At 34.7% G+C, this 19,570-nt stretch overlaps 3 protein-coding genes across 3 annotated transcripts; all 3 read left to right on the top strand.

The window, feature by feature from the left end:
* Positions 1–1,296: 1,296 nt before the first annotated feature.
* LOC125248597 (tripartite motif-containing protein 16-like) lies at positions 1,297–6,352 on the top strand. Its single transcript, XM_048160602.1, has 7 exons — positions 1,297–1,443; positions 3,040–3,624; positions 3,746–3,841; positions 4,062–4,295; positions 4,416–4,569; positions 4,672–4,731; positions 4,864–6,352. Exons 2-7 carry the CDS (start codon positions 3,064–3,066, stop codon positions 5,409–5,411), a joined length of 1,653 nt encoding a protein of 550 aa, XP_048016559.1. The 5' UTR covers positions 1,297–1,443; positions 3,040–3,063; the 3' UTR covers positions 5,412–6,352.
* A 415-nt stretch (positions 6,353–6,767) lies between these two features.
* LOC125248601 (tripartite motif-containing protein 16-like) lies at positions 6,768–11,735 on the top strand. Its single transcript, XM_048160606.1, has 7 exons — positions 6,768–6,919; positions 8,577–9,161; positions 9,366–9,461; positions 9,605–9,838; positions 9,961–10,114; positions 10,237–10,296; positions 10,410–11,735. Exons 2-7 carry the CDS (start codon positions 8,601–8,603, stop codon positions 10,937–10,939), a joined length of 1,635 nt encoding a protein of 544 aa, XP_048016563.1. The 5' UTR covers positions 6,768–6,919; positions 8,577–8,600; the 3' UTR covers positions 10,940–11,735.
* Positions 11,736–12,645: 910 nt separating this feature from the next.
* LOC125249617 (gastrula zinc finger protein XlCGF8.2DB-like) lies at positions 12,646–17,764 on the top strand. The gene is made up of 3 exons (XM_048161940.1): positions 12,646–12,756; positions 13,237–13,433; positions 16,298–17,764. Exons 2-3 carry the CDS (start codon positions 13,349–13,351, stop codon positions 17,332–17,334), a joined length of 1,122 nt encoding a protein of 373 aa, XP_048017897.1. The 5' UTR covers positions 12,646–12,756; positions 13,237–13,348; the 3' UTR covers positions 17,335–17,764.
* Positions 17,765–19,570: the final 1,806 nt, after the last annotated feature.

Genomic DNA, 19,570 nt, shown 5'->3' with positions numbered 1-19,570 from the left:
AAACAGTTCTGATATATGGCCTATAGGGCTGGAAATGGCTGAGATTCACAGGGGGGACTCTAGTTGGGAAGAATTTTTTTTTTTTTTTTTTACTTTCAGATGAACTTTTCAGATGTATTTAAAATATTCTATGACCCATAATAACATTAAACACATTTCTTGTTTCCTCTAAACAATTTTTCTTGAGTATCAGGATGGGCACATGAAATGTCAATGAACAACATTTTTGTGTGTGGCACAAACATGTGATCTCTGCTTGGAGATAATTATTTTGGTCAAATTAAAGATACATTGTGTTAGAATCTGCATATGTTGTGCATGCAGAATTGAACATGTCACAAACATTTTAAAAACATTTGTGCTCAGGTTAAAGAAAACTAAAATGTTTTGGATGGCGGCCTCTTAGTTTAGTGCTTTGAAAATCAACAATTAAACACATTTAAAGATGAATCCAGTTTTAGGAGAAAGGGAAGCTAATGTGCATTATAAAAATCCTAACTACTAATTAACTTTCCAGTAATGTATGTTTGATGGCAATATTACCTTAAATTGCGGACAGAAGATGAGAATGTTTATTTGTTTATCCTTATATTTTTGTTTCGTCTTTTACTGAATTAATACATTTACAGTGTTACAATGTTGTCTGTCAGTGTTATTGGCTTATGTTCAGATATTTTTATTTAACACATTAGTATTAATGCTTTATAAATGAATTGTAGTAATGTTAAATAAACGTTACTCAGGAATTAAATAAGATACATAGCATAAAAAAGTATTTTTATAAGCAAAAAAGCATAAAAAAAGTATTTTTTTTTTTACAAAATGTAAGTAAAATTTTAGTAAAAGTTAAACAAAATAAACTTTACTTGAGAATTTCTAATTAAAGACACACCGATTTTTATTTTTTTTTTTTAAACATGAAATCATTTCTGAAAGGTTTGATGCCTATGACATTGTACAACAAATATGAATACATAATCATCAATGATTTAATCATTTCACACAGAGATTGCTGAAAGTGTGTTAGAAGCTGTTAAAACAAAGAAACATTTTCTGTATGTTATTACAAACACTCTGACTAGTCTGATTAACAAGTCAAATATTCACTCCTTTACAGCTTTAACCAAACTAGAAGAGTGTGGATCCTTAAGCAGAGGCTCGTGTAACAGGGAAATAGGTTTCATCTGATTATTGGTGTCGAGAGATACAGTATGATTTTAAGCAAAGTAGCCTACAGAGAGTAGAGCATCAAAACTGCAAAGTCACGGTTTCACATAAAAAATGTTCTCTCATCTGCACACTGAAAACCAGGAAGTTTGTGGATTCGGGAGAAATGAAACCTATTTCCCTGCTACACGAGCCTCTGCTTAAGGATCCACACTCTTCTAGTTTGGTTAAAGCTGTAAAGGAGGGAATATTTGACTTGTTATTCTGTCAAAGCAGGTAAGAACATCGTATAATCCTTAACTAAAGGTTTTAATGTCTTCTTGCTTGCATTGAAAAATGAGCATTCAAATTTTACTGTATGTGTTTAAAAATTCACTTTTAATCTGGATGTCGTATGTTTATTCTTTTGGTTACAGATGAAGAGTTTAGCATTATTCCTTTATATTAATACAAAAAAAAATGTTAGCCTTTTGTAGTTAAGATGTGCTCTTTCATTAAAGGGGGGTGTAATCATGTATTCTTACTTGTTTACACTGTTAAAGAGTTGGATTCTCATGCTAAACATGGCCAAAGTTTCCAAACACGAGTTGGACGAATGACGGTGTATAGAGGGTATGCATCGACGTCGACGTACGTCACTTTCCCGCCAGAACGCGCTCCCTCAGCTGGACTGAGTGGCAAAAGAACCTGCCTGACTGGATTTAATAGGGGAAACTGCGAAAACGGAGTAAAACAAACGAATTACACTAAAAGTTGGACTCGAAAGTGTTCCTTATGACATGTCAAATAAACCTATCCATGGATATTGACATGCAGCCAGGAATCGTGTTTCCTGACATTTATATGTGCCTGATTTGACGCCGGGAAAATACATAAAGCAAATCTGCCTGTGAATATTTTATATAACTACAATATAGGTAGGTTTAAATCCGAGTAATCACTTATATCAATGTTATATATATTGTCTAGCCCTAAAACTTGTATAGTTTTTGTCAGTGTTTATTTAAAAACATCCAATTATGAAGAATATAAGATGGTGAATATTTAATTGATGTGTTGTCAACACAATATCTAACAATACAATGTATGTAATATGGTATGATTTTACCTCAAAATCCAACATTTTGACTCAAAATGATAACTGCAAATCCATGTTTCTCTGCTGGAGTCCAGTTGTTTCTGTAAATTGCAGTGATCCATTCGCTTCTTTTTTCTGTTGCTTTCTTCAGTTTTTAAATATATACCTCAGGTTTTGTGTCAAAGCTATTTGTACAGTCAATCACAAAGCTCTTTCCCGTTTTGGATGTGTTTTGTGTGTTTTTCGCGGCATTCACGCTGAAAACCAATGCTGCCTGATTGTCTTTGTGCCATTCAGTGGGCGTGACCGCGGTCGTAACTGTTGACGGTGATGTCACGTGCATACCTCTATTTCTTTATTTGAAGGATGCTATACTACTCTATAGGTACTCAAGATCAACATGAGATTGGCAGAAACTGTGTGTGATACCCCCCCCCCCCCTTATACTTGCAGTATAAAACTTCTAAACTTAGTAGTTTACTGAGAGTATACTTCAAATTTTACTTTCTTAAACTAAAAAATGTGGTACAAGTGTTAAAATTACTACTAAGTTCACAGATGCAATACAAATGAGAAAGTTCTGAACTAGTGCACTTAAAGTGTACTACTGTTACACTTAGAATACACTAAAACATATACTTTTATATACTAGAAATGTGCCAATTTAGTCCTAAGCAGTATTGAAATAGTACACTTACAAGTTTACTACTAGTACATTGGTATTAGTATTCTTTCTACATCAACATGGGCTACTTAATAAAATTAACTTAATAAAAGTACTTCTTTTTCATAAGGGTATATAGAATGTCTGCAAAGAAATGTCAGAGTCTGCAGTGAGTCAGTTTGTGGATCAGTTCAGCTGTCCAGTCTGTTTGGATCCTCTGAAGGAGCCGGTGACGATTCCCTGTGGACACAGTTACTGTATGAGCTGTATTACTGACTGCTGGGGCCAGAAGGAGCAGGGGCCGCCGTACCGCTGTCCCCAATGCAGAGAGAGCTTCAGTCAGAGACCTCTACTGAAGAAGAACACTCTGATAGCTGAGATGATGGAGACGCTGCAGAAGACGTCCCTACAAACGGCTGCTGTGGAGTGTGATGTTTGCACTACAGAGAAGAACAGAGCTGTAAAGTCCTGTCTGCAGTGCTTGGCCTCCTTCTGTCAAACTCACCTGCAGCTTCACTATGAATCTCCTGCGTTTATGAAGCACAAACTAGTCCAAGCTTCCAGAAACATTCAGGAGAACATCTGCCTCAGTCATGGGAAACTTCTGGAGATTTACTGTCAGGATGATCGTCAGTGCATTTGTAACTTATGTTTGATTAACAATCATAAAAAACACAATGTGGTGTCTGTGGATTCAGAATGGACTAGTAAAAAGGTAATCAATGCTTATCATTTCAGGTAGTTGTCTTTGTTTCTTGAGCTGATAATATTAGTAAAAATTCTTTAATATTTTTAAATTACTTACTTAAATTACTTTTTTATGTTAACATCCTCAGAAAGAGTTAAAGGAGGCAAAGTTGGCATGTCAGAAGCTGATCCAGGAGCGAGAGAGAGGTCAGCGGGAACTCAGAGAAGCTGTGAAGTCTTTTAAAGTGAGTATCAGTATGAAGACGACTGGTCAAATCACAAATACAACAGATATATGTTTTAATGTTTTAAATAGGAAACATTTAAATCTTGGCATTTTCATTAGACTGAAAGCATAATCACTTTGGATTTGAACAACATCTATGATAATGGAGATGGTCACATTAATGTATTATTTAAGCTGTTGTTTCTGTCTGCATGATCAGATCTTTGTGTCTCCGACAGAGTTCAGCTCTAGAGACCATGGAGGACATTGAGAAGGTCTTCACTGAGCTCATCTGCTCTCTTGAGAAGAAACGCTCTGAGATTAAAGAGCAGATCAGAGCTCAGGAGAAGACTGAGATAGATCGAGCAGAGGAACTTCACAAACATCTGGATCAAGAGCTGACAGAACTCAGAAAAAGACAAGCAGAGATTGAGAAACTTCTGATTACTGATGATCAGATCCATTGTGTGAAGGTAATATGTGTGTGTGAACTGTTCACATGACAAAATATCACCATAGATACAGGCTCTTAATGAAAGGAAAAACTGTCTGATGTTTCAAAAATTAAGTCTGAATTATTATTCTCATTTCAGAGCTGTCAGTCTGTGTGTGTTTTACCTTCATTTGAAGACGTTCCCATCTTCACTCAACACACTCATCTGTCTTTTAAAGACATTTCAATCTCAGCGTTTAAGGAGGTTTTGGAGGACATCTGTCAACTGCAAACAGCCAGAATATCTCGAGAAGGTCTGAATGCTTCTTTTCCATGGAATATAAAATTTGTCATTCATACTATAGGATTACACCTAAATATTGACTCTACAATTGTGTTTCTTCTCTTGTTTTCAGTGTCAAATGTTCATGTTGCACAGACTCCAGAACCAAAGACTCCAAATACATTTTGGCAATGTAAGTTGAGCCATTTTTCACAAAAACAATACATTTTAATATAAATATAATTAAAAGTGCAAAATAATAATTTTGGAAAAATAATAATCATAATAACATATTATATTTGTTTGTGTGTTCATCCATCGTCAGATTTCTGTCAACTGCAACTGGATCAAAACACTGCAAATAAAAACCTCATCTTGCCAGAAGAGAACAGAAAAATATCATTCTCTGATAAAGTTAATCAATATCCTGATCACCCAGAGCGATTTGATGTGTTTCCGTACATCTTGTGTCGAGAGGGTTTGTACAGTCGCTGTTACTGGGAGGTCGAGTGCAGTGGGGACATTTGGTCTGTAGCAGTTTGTTACAAAGGAATTGGACGTAAAGGAAGCAGTGATGACTGTAAACTTGGCATGAACAAAATATCTTGGAGATTGGGCTATTATCTGCAGAATTTCAGTTTCATTCATGATAAAGCCCAAGTCTCAATCCCTGCTGTCTGCTCCTCTAGAATAGGAGTGTATCTGGATCACAGAGCAGGAACTCTGTCCTTCTACAGCGTCTCTGACACAATGACTCTCCTTCACAGAGTCCAGACCACTTTCACTGAACCCTTATACCCTGCTTTTTACTCTGGTAAAGATTCATCTGTCAGGATCATAGAAGAGCAAAATTTAAAAATACAATTTTCATAAAATAATATGCATGACTGTATTTGATTAAACTTTACTTAAAGCCTTAATGTGTAATGCATTATAAAGGTATTCATAATGTACGTTATAGTGCATTATATCTTTATTTAAACAATTGTAAGTTAAAATACATTATAATATTTGCAGATTCTGAAATTGGTTGTGTGTTTTAATGTATAATACTTCCTAAATGTGTGTTCAATGAATAGATAAGTATTATAAATGAAGTTACAATTATTCATGAGATCATACAATGCATTATAAGGTTCATTACAAGGCATAATTTCTGCATTAAAAATACTTTTATAATGCATTATACATAAAGGCTTTAAGTACAGTGTGCCAAAGACAAGTTAAACTTATACATCAAACTTTCATTTAAATTCAGTAGTGGTTCTGTATATTTAAAGTGTATTTTAGTTTGGTTGCTTTAAGTTGTACTTTCTTAATTATCACAAATACCTTATGACACTCAAATTAGATGTAAGTAAATTAATCTGCAGTTCATTATCAGATTTTTCAGAATGAGATATTTGTGTGTATTTCATCATCTTGGCATTATAATTGCTTATTATAATTGATGCAGTTCATCGACATCAGTTAGTTTGGTCATTAGAATTTGCAATTAATTTTTCTGCTAGGACATTATCTGTTAATGTTTTGGAAGTTTCCTTTAACACAACACAATGCAATGTGTAATTCAATTTGGATAACTGAGTTGACTTCAGGATGTGATATGACTTGATTTTTATTGTTTCATAAAATCAGACAGTGTTGACAAAAAGCAGCTGTGAAACATTTTCAAAGAGGCAAAGTTTTAACATAGACCTTCTGTCTGTACATTGTAGAAATGTTTGTTTCAAAAATTCATCTTTATATTTCTGCTTTTCAGTTTAGTATGTAATTAATGTCATTTTTATCAAATAAAGAGAAATGAAATGAAATGGTGCATTTTGTGTTAATAACATTCTTGTAATCATTTGATGTAAATGTGGCAGTTTTAGGAAATATTTTGTATACATGTAAGATGGTATGTGATTATTATTTTTCTCTACATCAGCTGAATGAAAACTTTCTCTTATAATCAAGAAGCATCACTTTTATTAAAATGAAAGGTTTTATACCAATGACATTCTACAACTAATATTAAAATATCATCAATGATTTAATCATTTTACACACAGATTGCTGGAAGTGTGTTAGAAGTAGCTAAAACAAAGAAACATTTTCTGTATTACAAACCATTCGACTAGTCTGATTATTGGTGTAGAGAGATACAGTGTCAAGTACAGAGAGTATAGCATCAAAACTGCAAAGTCATGGCTTAAACAATGTTTACTCTCTCTCTCTCGCTCTCTCCCTCTCTCATCTGCACACTGAAAACCAGGAAGTTCAGAAGAAATGAAACCTATTTCCCTGCTACACAAGCCTCTGCTTAAGGATCCACACTCTTCTAGTTTGGTTAAAGCTGTAAAGGAGGAAATATTTGACTTGTTATTCTGTCAAAGCAGGTAAAACATTATATAATCCTTAACTAAAGGTTTAAATGTTTTCTTGCTTGCATTGAAAAATGAGCATTCAAATTTTACTGTATGTGTTTGAAAATAATTACATGTTAATCTGGATGTCATATGTTTATTTTTTTGGTTACAGGTGAAGCTTTTAGCATTATTCTTTTATACAGAAAATTGTAAGCATTTTGTAGTTTTTTAGACGTGCTCTTTTTAATTAATGATTTACATGTGGATTTATGTACCTTCTTTAATGATTTACTTCTGGCAGAGAGATACCATTACGAAAAAGACGTTTATTCATGTGTGCTATTATTAATAAGAAATTAAATTATATATTAATAAGAAAGTATACTTTCGATCTATGTACTTCTCAATTGTATGTACTTTGAAATTGCACTTAAGTATACTTAAACTGTCAGAAACATCTGAGAATTAGGCCTATACTTGTACTCAATCTTTAGATTCAGATATACTTAAAAGTATAATTAAGTATTCTAAATAGCTTCTGTTTATTCTTTTGATTGAGTAGCTTAAATACTTTTTTTTTTTTACATAGTTTTACATACTGTCTTAGAAACGTACATTGTTTGAAAATATTGATTTATAAAGAAAACATGTTCCTAATTCTAACTAAGTATCTGAATTTTTGTGTAGGCTAGTTCACTTGTAGTGTACATAGGAATTTACTACAGCTCTAATTTATCTCCACCACTGACTGAATTTTCTGGCTATCCATGTTTTCACTGTTATACAGTAGGGGGCGCTATTACACATCTTCTAAGTAAATGATCTACGGATCAAAACACAGGTGAAGAAGAAGCTGAAAACAACTGATAGAAGATTGCTTATCAAATGTAAAACAACACGATCATCAAACATTAAACAGCATATAAATCAAAATTTCCTAGCGTCACTGAATGAAATGTTGAACCCATAAAGAGTAAACAACTGTGTGTGAAGCTTATACTCAGTATACTCCATTTGTATTTTGATCATTGTTCTGAATCCAGTCCGGACATGGTCTTTGACAAAAATGCTATTTTCTCTGCTTTTTTGTTTTTGTTTGTTTGTTTGTTTTTGAAATGTTGCTTTTTCATTAAACTTACCCACATTCAAATGTTGATAAAAAAAGGATGCATGAAGCTACAATAAAATGTTTTTAAAATTGAAAGAATTAAAGTAGAGTTAAAGGTATATAAGTATAAAAATGTAATACCTAAATAGGAACATAGTGGTATATTTAAAGTGCAAATATAATATATAAATAGTAAACTATAAGTATGAAGTTATGTTCACTTTAAGAAAACTTGCTTTAAGAAAATTATACTTGCAGTATAAAACTACTAAACTAGTAGTTTACTGAGAGTATACTTCAAAGTGTACTTTCATAAACTAAAAACGTGGTACAAGTATTAAAATAGCAAACTAGTATACTTTTACATTCACAGATCCAATACAAATGAGAAACCTAGTTGTGCACTTAAAGTTTACTACACTAAAACGTATACTTTTATAAGCAATATTGAAATAGTACACTTACAAGTTTAATACTAGTACATTGAGTATATTAGTATACTTACTACATCAAGTATACTTAAAATATACTCAAACATACTTAATACAATTAACTTGAAGTATACTTCTTTTTCATAAGGGTATATAGATTATCTGCAAAGAAATGTCAGAGTCTGCAGTGAGTCAGTTTGTGGATCAGTTCAGCTGTCCAGTCTGTTTGGATCCTCTGAAGGAGCCGGTGACGATTCCCTGTGGACACAGTTACTGTATGAGCTGTATTACTGACTGCTGGGGCCAGAAGGAGCAGGGGCCGCCGTACCGCTGTCCCCAATGCAGAGAGAGCTTCAGTCAGAGACCTCTACTGAAGAAGAACACTCTGATAGCTGAGATGATGGAGACGCTGCAGAAGACGTCCCTACAAACGGCTGCTGTGGAGTGTGATGTTTGCACTACAGAGAAGAACAGAGCTGTAAAGTCCTGTCTGCAGTGCTTGGCCTCCTTCTGTCAAACTCACCTGCAGCTTCACTATGAATCTCCTGCGTTTATGAAGCACAAACTAGTCAAAGCTTCCAGAAACATTCAGGAGAACATCTGCCTCAGTCATGGGAGACTTCTGGAGATTTACTGTCAGGATGATCATCAGTGCATTTGTAACTTGTGTATGTTTGACAATCATAATGGACATCGTTTGGTTTCTCTGGAATCTGAATGGACAAATCAAAAGGTAAATGCTTATATTCATGTTCACATGTGATTTATAGTTTTGTATGGTTAACTTTTTATCCAATCCACTACTTGGACAAGTATACAGATGATATTAAATTTTATTTTATTTTGCATAAACAAAAGTGTGCATTTTTGTGGAACTGATTTTTGCTGCTTGCAGCAATTTTTCTTCTATATTAACTTTGTATGTTAACATCCTCAGAAAGAGTTAAAGGAGGCAAAGTTGGCGTGTCAGAAGCTGATCCAGGAGCGAGAGAGAGGTCAGCAGGAACTCAGTGAAGCTGTGAAGTCTTTTAAAGTGAGTATCAGTATGAAGACGACTGGTCAAAGCATAATCACTTTGGATTTCAACAACATCTATGATAATGGAAATGGTCACATTAATGTATTATTTAAGCTGTTGTTTCTGTCTGCATGATCAGATCTTTGTGTCTCTGACAGAGTTCAGCTCTAGAGACCATGGAGGACGTTGAGAAGGTCTTCACTGAGCTCATCTGCTCTCTTGAGAAGAAACGCTCTGAGATTAAAGAGCAGATCAGAGCTCAGGAGAAGACTGAGATAGATCGAGCAGAGGAACTTCACAAACATCTGGATCAAGAGCTGACAGAACTCAGAAAAAGACAAGCAGAGATTGAGAAACTTCTGAATACTGATGATCAGATCCAGTGTCTGAAGGTAATGAAAGTTATTTTTATCATATCTGTGTGTGAATCTTTCACATGACAACATATCACCATTAAAGAAAGGAAAAGGTGTCATATCCTTAAATTAAGTCTGAATTATTATTCTCATTTCAGAGCTGTCAGTCTGTGTGTGTTTTACCTTCATTTGAAGACGTTCCCAGCTTCACTCAACACACTCATCTGTCTTTTAAAGATATTTCAATCTCAGCGTTTAAGGAGGTTTTGGGGGACGTCTGTCAACAGCAAACAGCCAGAATATCCCGAGAAGGTCTATTTTTTTATTTTATTTTAGATAAATAGTTTTTTATTAAAAAAACATTGTTGATTCATTCACATAATTTTAGATTTTATATAAATATTAAGCATTTGATTATGTTTCCCTTTCTTTAGTGTCAAATGTCCATGTCTCAGAGACTCCAGAACCTGAAACTCCGAATGGATTTTTGCAATGTAAGTTGAGTTTTAATAATATACATTGTTCTCTCACACAGTTGCTGAATGATAGTTAATACAAGTCATTAAGTGTTTCTATTATCATCTTTTTGTCCCTCCATCTTCATCAGATTTCTGTCAACTGCAATTGGATCCAAACACTGCACACAAAGACCTCATCCTGTCAGAAGAGAACAGAAAAGCAGCACATTCAATTGAAGTCCAGCAATATCCTGATCACCCAGAGCGATTTGATGGATATTGGAATTTCTTGTGTCGAGAGGGTTTGTACGGTCGTTGTTACTGGGAGGTCGAGTGCAGTGGGAAGGAATGGGCTGTAGCAGTTTGTTACAAAGGAATTGGACGTAAAGGAAACAGTGATGACTGTAGACTTGGCTTCAACAAAATATCTTGGAGATTGGGTTATTATCAGCAGAATTTCAGTTTCATTCATGATAAAGCACAGGTCCTTATCCCTGCTGCCTCTAGAATAGGAGTGTATCTGGATCACAGAGCAGGAACTCTGTCCTTCTACAGCGTCTCTGACACAATGACTCTCCTTCACAGAGTCCAGACCACTTTCACTGAACCCTTATACCCTGCTTTTGGGGTTGGTACAGGTTCATCTGTTAGAATCATAGAGCAAAGGAGAATTTTTTGAATCAGTAATGCAATATTTAGAAAATGTCCTAAACTGTTTACAGTTAAAGGTATAGATATACTCAAAGCATTCATGGATTTCTGCATCACATCTGCATTATGTTCCTGTCAACTCTTCACTATCTTGTACTGCCATATAGAAAAGAAAAGTCACAGCAAATTTATGAACTTCTGTCCAGAAAAGTGGCTTTTAGAGCTGTCATAGTGCTCACATTATTGCATTAGATTAAACATGTTTAGCAGCATTAATAAATGTACCTAATTTGACATTAGCTAAGTAATTCTTTGTAATTTTTCTTGAGTGATTTCTAAAGGGTGTTGCATTTTTCATGAATTTTGATAAATTTTGGGGAATATTTTGTATATAGGACCTCTATACCCCATGTGTTTACATGTGTATGAAATGCCAAACTCAGCTGAACTCTTTACTGCCTGCAGGCATGAAAATATAACACAATGTGATTGCTATACATATAGATTATGATATATTTCACTTTTGTATTTCACTTGCAGTTTAAGGAATGTGTGTGTGTGTGTGTGTGTGTGTGTGTGTGTGTGTGTGTGTGTGTGTGTGTGTGTGTGAGAAAGCCCTAACTCGCCCCCTAGTGGTATGTAATATACGCAGCTCATTCGGGGCGTGGACGTGCAGAATCGGCATCTAAATCACGAATATGAATCAGGCTGGCTGGACTGTTTATTCAACTTTGTATATGTTTTCTCCTGTGCGTGAATGATTGCTGATCACATGTGTGAAGTAACATATACAAACCTCCTTGATTAAACGAGTTAAACTGGGATTCCCTCTCCTGTTTCTCTTACCGGAAACACACACACCCCATCTTTGGTGCACTACACCTGAACCCCCTTGAGCGTCCCATACGCTCGTATAGTGTTGTGTGTGTGTGTGTGTGAAAATATCTTTTTAATTCTGCTAAATTGGCAAATGACTTGCCACATAATAGAATCAGAAGAATCAGAATCAGAAAGAGCTTTATTGCCAGGTATGTTGTTTACACATACTAGGAATTTGTTTTAGTGACAGAAGCTCCACAGTGCAACAGAGTGACAGCGACAAGACAAGACACATAATAAAAAGAATAAAATAATAATATACAAATTACAAGATAGACAAAGTGCAAAAAAAAAGCAAAAAACAATATATGTTATAGACAATTGTATGTACAGTTATGTGTGCAAATTGACATATAAATAAGTGTTTTAAGTAAATAATGTGTAATAGTGTTGTGTGTTCCGTGTTTGTCAAGTGTTCATGAGATGGATTGCTTGAGGGAAGAAACTAATAGGAAACACATTATTACCAATCAACCATGTTTAGAATATGGAGCTTGCCTGGATGTCATTTTATGGCAATTTTCTGTTCACGATATACTTTACATGAAAGAAATGTTACATGTCACACATTGCTACAAAAATAAAAGTACTACATGCAAATGTACAAAATCTTTTTGTGTGTAGGCCTACTGCAGTATTACCTTTTCCCAGTTAATGTTTAACTAATACTGAAATATATATATTAAAGCTCAGTGTGATATACAACAACTTTTAGCCAGACAAAACTGACATTTCAAAAAACTTAATTTTGGTGGCACTGGCACAATAAATATTTCCACTAGGTGGCAGCAATGCACTAAAGGGTTTTCGAGTTTGCCATACTAATCCAAAAGAACAAGAGGATGCGCATGCGCAGAGAGCAGCGCGAGAGACGAGGCGAGTGCTGAAGTGTTTACATACGAATGCAGTGAAACACCTTATGTGTCCCGGTTTAGTATTTATTAGAGTGTAATATTTTGTCTCTGAGTGAGTGTGAACTTCTGTGTGATAAAGAATATTTCATTTCATGGCTTAATGTGTTTCTTTACTATTGATGTTTAGTGTTACATTGTTCGTAACGTTACTGTAAATTACTAGAGAATTACTTTATTAGAGAATTGTGTATAGAGCTGTCTATAAAAAGAATAGGATTTCTAAAAAAAAATCATTTCCTTTACATTTCACCCATAGCTTTTTTTCCTAGTCTAGCTTTTTACATCAGGCTCTGACAAATTTCTTATGTTCTTCTATTTAGAAAAGAGCGTCTGCTAAATGCATTAATGTAGTGTAAATGTAAATCTCTGCTGTCTGTGTTTGGTGTCTTATTAGTTTATGTATTAATTAAAGAATATACTTTGTGCCATTTCATGTTTATAAAAGCTTTGGTTACATAAAAATTAGCAACCTTCCTATAGAGCTGTTTTATATGCTAGAATTAATTAAATAACTTCTTTTTGAATTTGTCAGATCTGGTGCCCCTCCCAACGCATCACCAATTATTACTGAGAATATTCCCATTATCCTACAAGAGAAGGACAAACTCCAGATATAAAAGCTGAAAGCTGTGTGACTGTTAAAGATGGCATTTGTTGAAGTGGAGATTGAAGACATGAGTGATCCAGAACCATCCAGAGTGAATCATGAGGATACTGAGGAACAAACAGGTTGGTGTCTATATTTGAAGGTAACAAAACATGTTGTGTCTGTGAAATAAGCAGTATATGAATGGTAAATGATACAGAAAATGCATCTGACTGATCATGTCATTGTATAGCAATTGTCAGCGAGTCCAGTTCTCACAATTGTGTGTTAAAAAGTCAGAATTGCGAGATATAAAGTCAATTCTGAGAAAAAAAGTAAAAATTTCTAGTTTATATATTGCAATTACGACTTTATAACATGCAATTCTGACTTTATAACGCAATTCTGACTTTATAACTCACAATTCTGAATTTATATCACAATTCTGACTTTATATCACAATTCTGACTTTATAACTCACAATTCTGACTTTATATCATAATTCTGACTTTATATCACAATTCTGACTTTATAACGCAATTCTGACTTTATATCTCACAATTCTGACTTTATATCTCACAATTCTGACTTTATATCACAATTCTGACTTTATAACTCACAATTCTGACTTTATATCATAATTCTGACTTTATATCACAATTCTGACTTTATAACGCAATTCTGACTTTATATCTCACAATTCTGACTTTATATCTCACAATTCTGACTTTATATCTCATTGGACTACTTGCACAACTACTTTCGCGTTCTACTCATTACGGCTCGAGCGTTTCCGGTCAGCGTTCAGCGCACTTATATACGAGAGCTTCTCATGAAAACGCACATTATTAATATGTTTTAGGGCTGCCAAAGGTTTTTTAAACAATTAATTATATTCTCTGCTGCTGCATTAACATTAATTATCTTCAACCTGCTGAAATGTTTATTAATGTATTTCGCTTCCAAATGCTTATTCTGAATAATAAATAAATATATTTCCCCACTAACCTGCCGCCGTCAAGTGCTCGTCTTGTCATTAGCAGTGTTTTTCTCTTAGTCATCATATTTCATACCTGTTAAATTAACATTTAAATGAATTTAAACGAGCAGATGAGCATATACAAACCAAGCTGATGATTAAACAGCAGTATAACTTACCTTTTTATATAATAGTTATAATTAATCAATTACTTAGGAAGGTGAATCATGGTTTTACTATAGTAAGAGTGTAGTAGGCTAACTATGGCTAATATTCATACGATCAGTAGGCTATTGCTTGCATTGGTGCTCTTTTATTCCAGTGTTTGAAATAGTTGAATGAATGTGAAAACTGCCTTAACGATGTTAAATATTTAATTAATCTTAAAGAATAATGCAATGACAGCGCAACTACTTTAAATATTAGAATGCATAAATGTGTGAATTACATACAAAAAATGGCTCAGAATAGTGAGTAAAATTAAATAATAATATTATGTTCATTCTGATCCTATTCATCACGTCTCACACTGCAGCGATGCATTCACAAGTAGAGCGCTGACACCCTGTGGTGAAAGAATATGCTGGATTAAACTTAAAGTTCGGTTGAGATTGGAAAGGTCTGTACAATCATCAGAATATCTCTTCTCCGGTCTCTGAATATGTCTGGAATTTAAAATCATCCAGAGGACTCAAATTTTAAGAGGCTTTTAGTTAGCTATGTGATAACAACAGCCCATTGAAAATAACCGGAAACAACTGAGCCGTAATATATCAAACCGGATGTGCGTCACGAGGCTCAGTGCAAGTAGACCATTCTGACTTTATAATGCAATTCTGACTTTATAACGCAATTCTGACTTTATATCTCACAATTCTGACTTTATATCTCATAATTCTGACTTTATAACGCAATTCTGACTTTATATCAAAATTCTGACTTTATAACGCAATTCTGACTTTATAACTCACAATTCTGACTTTATAACGCAATTCTGACTTTATATCTCACAATTCTGACTTTATATCTCATAATTCTGACTTTATAACACAATTCTGACTTTATAACGCAATTCTGACTTTATAACTCACAATTCTGACTTTATAACGCAATTCTGACTTTATATCAAAATTCTGACTTTATAACGCAATTCTGACTTTATATCTCACAATTCTGACTTTATATCTCATAATTCTGACTTTATAACGCAATTCTGACTTTATATCAAAATTCTGACTTTATAACTCACAATTCTGACTTTATAACGCAATTCTGACTTTATATCACAATTCTGACTTTATAACGCAATTCTGACTTTATAACTCACAATTCTGACTTTATAACTCACAATTCTGACTTTATATCTTGCAATTCTGACTTTATAACTCACAATTCTGACTTTATATCTCACAATTCTGATTTTATAACACAATTCTGACTTTATAACTCACAATTCTGACTTTATATCTCACAATTCTGACTTTATAACGCAATTCTGACTTTATATCTCACAATTCTGACTTTATATCTCACAATTCTGACTTTATAACTCACAATTCTGACTTTATCTCACAATTCTGACTTTATATCTTGCAGTTGACTTTATAACTCACAATTCTGACTTTATAACACGATTCTGACTTTATATCTCACTATTCTGACTTTATAACTCACAATTCTGACATTATAACTCACAGTTGCGAGTTTATATCACTCAATTCTGACTTTATAACTCAATTCTGACTATATTTTGCAATTCTGCCTTCATAACACAATTATGAGTTTATATCACTCAATTCTGACTTTATAACTCAATTCTGACTATATCTTGCAATTCTGCCTTTATAACACAATTATGAGTTTATATCACGCAATTCTAAGAAAAAAGTCAGAATTGTGAGATAAAAAGTCGCAATTATATCTTATATTTTTTATTTAGTGGCGAAAACAAGCTTCCATGTATACCTGATCTCTGTTGCTTTCTGCAAATAAATCAGGGTTCACTTAAACTTGATATATTTATTTTAGATTGGATGGAAGTGAAAGAGCAAAGACAAGAACTGAATGAAGCGGGGGAGGAACATTGTAACTCGAAAAAGCTGCACACCTGCTCTCAGTGTGGAAAGAGTTTCAGACATAAATCGGCTCTCAGGAATCATCTGACCATTCACTCTGGAAAAAAGCCATTCGACTGTGATCAGTGTGATAAAAAATTTAGCTCATTGTCACATCTCAACAAACACCTAAAAATTCATTCAGACGAAAGGCCTTACTTGTGTACTGTTTGTGGAAGGAGTTTTGCAAGACGGGACAGTTGTAAACAGCACCAGAAAATACACAATGACGTGAGAGATCATGTGTGCCTGAAGTGTGGGAAGAGCTTTACTACGGTTGGCCAATTGAAACAACACCAAATAATTCATACTGGAGAAAAACCTTACAAGTGCTCATATTGTGACAAGAGTTTCACTCAGCCTGGAAACCTGAAATCACATGAGCGAGTTCACACCGGAGAGAAGCCGTACCGCTGCACTCAATGTGAGAAGAGTTTCAAAGACGCAATCGGTCTCAAAAGTCATCTGTACATTCACTCTGGAGAAAAGCCATTTATCTGTGATCATTGCGGTAAAGATTTTAATTCATCATCAAATCTGAGAAGCCACCTGAAAGTCCATACAAATGAGAGGCCTTATGTGTGTTCCTTCTGTGGCAAGAGTTTTTCAGTGCAGGAAAGTTGTAAACTGCATGAGAAAATACACACCGGTGTGAGAGATCAAGTGTGTTGCGAGTGTGGGAAGAGCTTCGTTACACGTGGCCAGCTGAAACGGCACCAGATAATTCATACTGGAGAAAGACCTTTCAAGTGCTCATACTGTGAAAAGAGTTTCTCTCTGTCTGCACACCTGAAATCACATGAGCGACGCCATACTGGAGAGAAGCCGTACCACTGCGCTCAGTGTGGAGAGCGTTTTAAACATTCAAACTCTGTAGCAAATCATATGAAAAAGCACTTTCCAAAGTTTCACAATGAGCAAAATCCATCCATCCAGTTAGTTAGTTTTTAGTGCTTTATTGGCATGACTAATATTATACATTTGTATTGCCAAAGTAATTGCAGTGTTTCTGCATTCAATTAAAGGCACAATATGTAATGTTTCGCCACTAGAGGTCGCCTGTTCAAAACACAGAGACGCCGAGATTGAGCGCAGAATCATGGGAGATGTTGTCTTCACCTCACAGCTGGTGGAAAAGAATCCAACGGGACTCAGGCAGAGATCATATTGATGGATGAGAGTGCTGTAGGAGCAGAAACGAGGCTGCTGGAGTGATTGTTAATGAGAAACAAGAACGACACGTGGCTCGAGAGAAGCAGGACTTTTATTATGCCACAGTTGTGCTTCTGCTTCTTCTGGTCAAGCGTATGTGGGGTAACGCAGAGCTGTTTATCATATTGGATACATTTGAGTGTGTTGAAAATTATGTTATAATGTTACTCTGAGGCCGCTATGAGACACTTGTTGCACATTGCAGTACACTAGATCGATATTAGAATATTATATTAATATAATAATGGAAAGGAGATTCAAACAATAAGACTAAACGTGTTGAGCTGTATAACATGATTAGTTTTCTGTCTATAAATGTATCCAAACAGATGTTCCCTTGTCTAATAAAATATGTAATATATTAAAGTGCATCTGGTGTTTCCATGATTACTACAAAATAAAACTGGAAATTGGGGTAACATGGGTATGATGTCATTGATAGGCGACGCACGGACACAGTCCGTGTCCTGGTTTTAAAATGGCTTATTTCTCTGGATTTAAACATTCTTGGAAACATCTGAGATAATGAAAGTACACAAGTCAACAAAATAAATAGATCCAAATTCAGTGTCAATAATGTGAGATTTAAATAAGTAATTGTGTGTAGTTTATAAACTAGAGTTTTTGTAAAATGCCACAAGATGTGAGGAGATATTTTTTCTGTTATGTTGGGGAACAGCAAAAGTATTGAATTACATTAAAGACCCAAAAATTTAAATAATGTCATTAATTACTCACCCTCATGTCGTTCTACACCCATAAGACCTTCGTTAATCTTCGGAATGCAAATTAAGATATTTTTGATGAAATCCAATGGCTCAGTGAGGCCTGCATTCACAGCAATGGTGCTTCCTCTCTCATAAAGGTTCATAAAGGTACTAAAAACATATTTAAAACAGTTCATGTGAGTACAGTGGTTCTACCTTAATATTATAAAGTGACAAGAAAACTTTTTGTGCGCCAACAAAACAAAATAATGACTTTTCAACAATATAGTGATGGGCCGATTTCAAAACACTGCTTCAGAACTTTGCGAATCCAATCAGTGACTCGGATCTCCTATCAAACAGATAAACTGCTGAAATCACGTGACTTTGGTTCTCCGAGTCACTGATTTGATTCGCAAAGTTCCGATTTGCAAATAAATACTATACTCACATGATCCAACGCATGCATGCAGTATGCATGACGAACATCTTGTAAAGATCCATTTGAGGGTTATATTAGCTGTGTGAACTTTGTAAATGCACTGTATTATAGTCGAGAGCTCATGGGGCAGGGAGCGCGCGATTTAAAGGGGCAACAGCCTGAATCGGTGCATAGTTAATGATGCCCCAAAATAGGCATTTAAAAAAATGTATTTAAAAAAATCTATGGGGTATTTTGAGCTGAAACTTCACAGACACATTCAGGGGACACCTTAGACTTATATTAGATCTTGTAAAAACTGGTTCTAGGGCACCTTTAAAGATAGAGTATGTATGTTAAAGGGGTGGTTGCTTATGATTTCACTTTTTTAACTTTAGTTAGTGTGTAATGTTGCTGTTAGAGCATAAAAAACATCTACAAAGTTATGACGCTCAAAGTTCAATGCAGAGGGAGATATTTTCTTTTACAGAAATTGCTTTTTAAGGACTGCAACAAACGGCTGGTAGGGACTACAACAAGCTTCTTTCCAGGTTGGTGACATCACAAACCCTAAAATTTACATAAACCCCGCCCCCGAGAACACCCAACAAAAGGGTCAAGGCCATGTTGGGCTGGTTTAGAGAAGAGTAAGAGTTGTTGTAGTAGAGTGTTGTTACCATGCCGTCATTTTACTTCAGACTGCTTCACAAACGAGGGTCAATTCAACACTGGATTTGCACAAAAGATTAACATGACGACACATGCTAGTCGATGAGTTGAATCAACTCCACAGCAACTACATAAATTCATCCACTAACCATTCAGAAACATTCTATAAGTTGTAACT

This window comes from Megalobrama amblycephala, linkage group LG16 (assembly GCF_018812025.1).
Source record: "Megalobrama amblycephala isolate DHTTF-2021 linkage group LG16, ASM1881202v1, whole genome shotgun sequence".
Taxonomy (NCBI): Eukaryota; Metazoa; Chordata; class Actinopteri; order Cypriniformes; family Xenocyprididae; genus Megalobrama; species Megalobrama amblycephala.
This window is presented reverse-complemented; position numbering and strand designations above follow the sequence as displayed.

Bases quoted from the DNA above. Each gene is read 5' to 3' on its own strand.
- LOC125248597 (XM_048160602.1), top strand. From the start codon at position 3,064: ATGTCAGAGTCTGCAGTGAGTCAGTTTGTGGATCAGTTCAGCTGTCCA. The intron at 3,625-3,745 runs GTAATCAATGCT...TAACATCCTCAG, and splicing joins CAGAATGGACTAGTAAAAAG to AAAGAGTTAAAGGAGGCAAA. The intron at 4,570-4,671 runs GTCTGAATGCTT...TCTTGTTTTCAG, and splicing joins AGCCAGAATATCTCGAGAAG to TGTCAAATGTTCATGTTGCA.
- LOC125248601 (XM_048160606.1), top strand. From the start codon at position 8,601: ATGTCAGAGTCTGCAGTGAGTCAGTTTGTGGATCAGTTCAGCTGTCCA. The intron at 9,162-9,365 runs GTAAATGCTTAT...TAACATCCTCAG, and splicing joins CTGAATGGACAAATCAAAAG to AAAGAGTTAAAGGAGGCAAA. The intron at 9,839-9,960 runs GTAATGAAAGTT...TTCTCATTTCAG, and splicing joins ATCAGATCCAGTGTCTGAAG to AGCTGTCAGTCTGTGTGTGT.
- LOC125249617 (XM_048161940.1), top strand. From the start codon at position 13,349: ATGGCATTTGTTGAAGTGGAGATTGAAGACATGAGTGATCCAGAACCA. The intron at 13,434-16,297 runs GTTGGTGTCTAT...TATTTATTTTAG, and splicing joins GGATACTGAGGAACAAACAG to ATTGGATGGAAGTGAAAGAG.